A 3545-nucleotide genomic window follows, 5' to 3' on the forward strand; every position below is an offset into this window, starting at 1 on the left:
TGATCATAAATCTAGCGCACACATCTAAGCAGTGACCTTACAGAGGTCACCTCCTTATGGTTGGAAGTTGGGCATCGCGCACAATTAGTCTTGGAAAATTGGCTCGTTACTGGGCAGACGCCCCTACACGCGAGTTTGTACGTACTACAGTAATATAAACGCATCACATCATCCTAATACTGGGTCAGAAAACTAAAAATTAAAATTAAATCCACCACTTTGAAAAGTACAGCACGTTCGTGGAAACTATATGTAGGTTGATGCACTACCCAAGGCACGATGGGACATCTGCACATGCAGAAAATCCGCGCATATAACTTAAGAAGCATTAAGGATTTTGTGACACCGAAAAGGCTTTCTCGAGAATCCTATTTTACAGAATCGTTTAGAAATGCGCCCGCTAATTAGCCCTGGACCTCAAATAAGCGGCCTCTTAAGAGGGAATATTGATTTATCGGCAATTTGCTCATCGTTGTTGTTGCTACAAACAGAGGCCACAGCACAGAAACCTTGTTAAGACATTGTAACATGAACCTCTGGTGCGAAAAAGGCGTCTATTTTTTAGAACCCCGTGTTTCTCGATAAGTTCACAGAACAAGACAGACAGTTGTAGCCTTGCTACTATACACTGTTGCGATCGCTACAATCTACAATTATGGGCTTAATCCGCGCTTGATAGTGAACCTCTAAGCAGGAGCCGGGCACCCGGCATGCGAGAGGATGCCACCACCATGCTGCGTGGATGATGTGTCACCTGCTGATTCGTTGATATATGCAGTCCCACATGTGAGATGGCAACCATCCCCCTCTTGTTGCTCCTCCTGCATCCCATGCTAATAACGGTGTAGCTGCCGTCTAGACCAATGAAGATTAAAACACCTCCAGCCATCGCAGTATTCTACTGGGGTCTTAGTGGGGGAAGAGTGTCAGAGCTCGCCTCGGAGGTGAAGGTGGAGTGGCTTGGGTGCCCAGATGGTATGGCTGGTGGGACGGATGATCCAAGTGCACATGAGGCGATGCGGCCGGCCATGATGATCTCTGCGTAGGAGGGGGGGACTCGCCGGCAGCTAGGGCGTTGTAGAGGTGAGGGTTGAAGTGAGAATTCTTAAATGCAGGAGGAGGGGTATTAACCATGGCAGCTTGAAGCTGGTGATGAGGCTGCTGCAAGATGAGGCTCATGTGCTGTGGAATGACATGGTTGTGGTGATGATGATCAGCTTGGGCTCTAATTGAAGAAGCGGAGTTTGAGAAGAGGTGATCTGAGCTAGGGGAAACAGGCCCCATTAACTGATCAGGGCCAAGGATGGACTTAGAAGTAGAGTTGGAGAAGAGATTGCCCTGCTGCACGCGCCTGAGGTAGAGCCTGTACTTCTGCAGATGGCTTGCCACATTCTCTCGCGTCAATCCCTCCACATTCATCAGCTGCATGATGGTCTTGGGCACCGCGTTCTTGATGCCCAGGTGGGAAACTGCATCCACAAAGCGCTTGTGCAGCTGCGGAGTCCACACCAGCCTCGGCCTCTTGAGCGTTCGGGCGCTCCCACCTCCGCCACCTGATCCGCCCCCATCGCCAGAATTGGAAGAGTTCTCCCTCTCAGCTTGATTCATTCCGTAGCCCTCACGATCGTCGACCCCGTCATCCAGCCTGTAATCAAACCCATTCATTTGCCTCTTGCAGCTTGCCCTGGCTTCCAGACCCATAATGAAGTCATGTTTGCGACCCTCATTCTGCCCTAACTCAACAGTTTTTTGCACCTCCCCAAAGTCCTCAGGCTCAGTACCACCTGCAGCAGCCGCGGCTGCAATAGCACACCTGCTCGCATTAACGAGTTTGCCATTGCTTCTGCCTTCCCCTGTTGGTGCATCAGGCGACGAACGCGGAGGCCGATCTATGCTGAGGTTGAGCTTTTGATCTGATTGAGGAAGACCAAGCTGAGGCGAGCAGGTATATTCAGCATCAAAGTCACGAAATGCCAATGCAAGCCGTCCGTGATCCAATTGCTCACCAGGTTGAGCCCTTGCAGCTAGTGGTCCACCTTGCAGATCTTCTGCTCTCTCCTGCTTTTGCTCTTGCTCAATAAGGTTGAAGAAGCTAGCAAGCGTAGGTGTAATCAAGGTCTGAGTGATGGGAACAAGCTCCTCGAGCGCAAGGAGCCCATCCTCGCCTTCCCCTTCCCTATCCACATCCTCATCCCCCACCTTCACCTGCTTGGCCACCCCATCTACATCTTTGTTCATCACGATGGCCGGCACAAGTATTGACCTGACCTTCTCTCTTTCTCTCTCTCTCTCTATCTCCTGGCTCAGGTCCACATTAACATACCTGCTAGCCCGACCACCGTTTTGCGGGGGGGTTGGGGGCAGGCCAGCTTGGAGCCAGTTATAAGTCAAGCGAAGGAGACCATCTTATGTGTGCTAGGAGCTCTCCCGTCACTTCCGGGATCGGGCTAGGATCCTTGTGGAAAATCAGGCTGCTTTTACTCATCATTGGTTTGTATTCAGAGCTCTCTCTCTCACACACACACACACACACACACAGACCCCCGCCCAAAAACGAAGAAGCTTTCCAGAGGTCTCTCTGTGTCTCCCCAAAACGAAGAACCGATTGCTCTCCCTTCCTAACACCGAGAGAAGAAGCAAGCCCCCTCTCTCTCTCTCTCTCTCTCTCTCTCTCTCTCTCTATTGCTCTCCCTTCCTAACACCGAGAGAAGAAGCAAGCCCTCTCTCTCTCTCTCTCTCTCTCTCTTTCTAATTATGAAGGGGGGCGTTGAGATTTCTCTCTCTCTCTCTCTCCTGTCAGAGTATGAAGGGGAAGCTAGTATGCAGGCTCGCTAGCATGAGAGACAAGGGTAGGGGGGCCAGGGGGGCTCGAATCCTGTCACACCAAAAGTGCAGCTCATCTACTCAGCAAAATTGGGCGGGGCCTCCTTTCGAACGGCCAGATTCTGCTGGGGCACGGCCGAAGTCCTTGCCTTTCTTCTCTCTCTTCTCTCTTCCTCGAGCTCCGTCGTCCCTTCTCTGACGAGAGAAGAAAGAGGGGGACCGGCTTGTTGTTTTGCAACTTTTGCTCTGCTTGCTTGCGTGCTAGCAAGCTGCTTGCATTGAGTGCAGTTGATGTGCCATTCTCGGACAGAGTGAATGCGCGCACACTTTTACGAGCTCGATCATTGCGTATTCAGAGGCTTGCAGAGTCTCCGCCCCTTTGACTAGACTTCTCTCTTTGCTTCAAATCTCAACTTCTTCCTAAAATTCACATCAAACCTCTTGTCGAAGAAATAAAATGATGCCCCCCCCCCCCCCCCCCCTTCGCAAACCAACCGCAAGTCAACCCAATCAGCCCCACTCGCCACATTACCACACATTGTTTGTAACTTTGTAAAACGTAGATACCATATGTGCGGTGCCACAAGAAGCCTAAAGTTAAAACCTTAAAAGTAAGCTTCTGTCTCTATCCCTCACCTACGACCCGGTCACTGTGGTGGGCAAGGGCAATCTCTAGAGACTCATGAGTTTGGAGATCCATGTGAAGAGTGGGAAAGTGGCCC

The 3545-nt window shown here is 51.0% G+C and overlaps 1 protein-coding gene across 1 annotated transcript; it reads right to left on the reverse strand.

The window, feature by feature from the left end:
- Positions 1-381: 381 nt before the first annotated feature.
- Positions 382-3142, reverse strand: LOC147609191 (uncharacterized). Its single transcript, XM_086787915.1, has one exon. It carries the CDS (start codon positions 2236-2238, stop codon positions 910-912), a length of 1329 nt encoding a protein of 442 aa, XP_086644041.1. The 5' UTR covers positions 2239-3142; the 3' UTR covers positions 382-909.
- Positions 3143-3545: the final 403 nt, after the last annotated feature.

Source organism: Cibotium barometz, chromosome 51, assembly GCF_041138505.1.
Source record: "Cibotium barometz isolate CiBa-2024 chromosome 51, ASM4113850v1, whole genome shotgun sequence".
In the NCBI taxonomy this organism is placed as follows: Eukaryota; Viridiplantae; Streptophyta; class Polypodiopsida; order Cyatheales; family Cibotiaceae; genus Cibotium; species Cibotium barometz.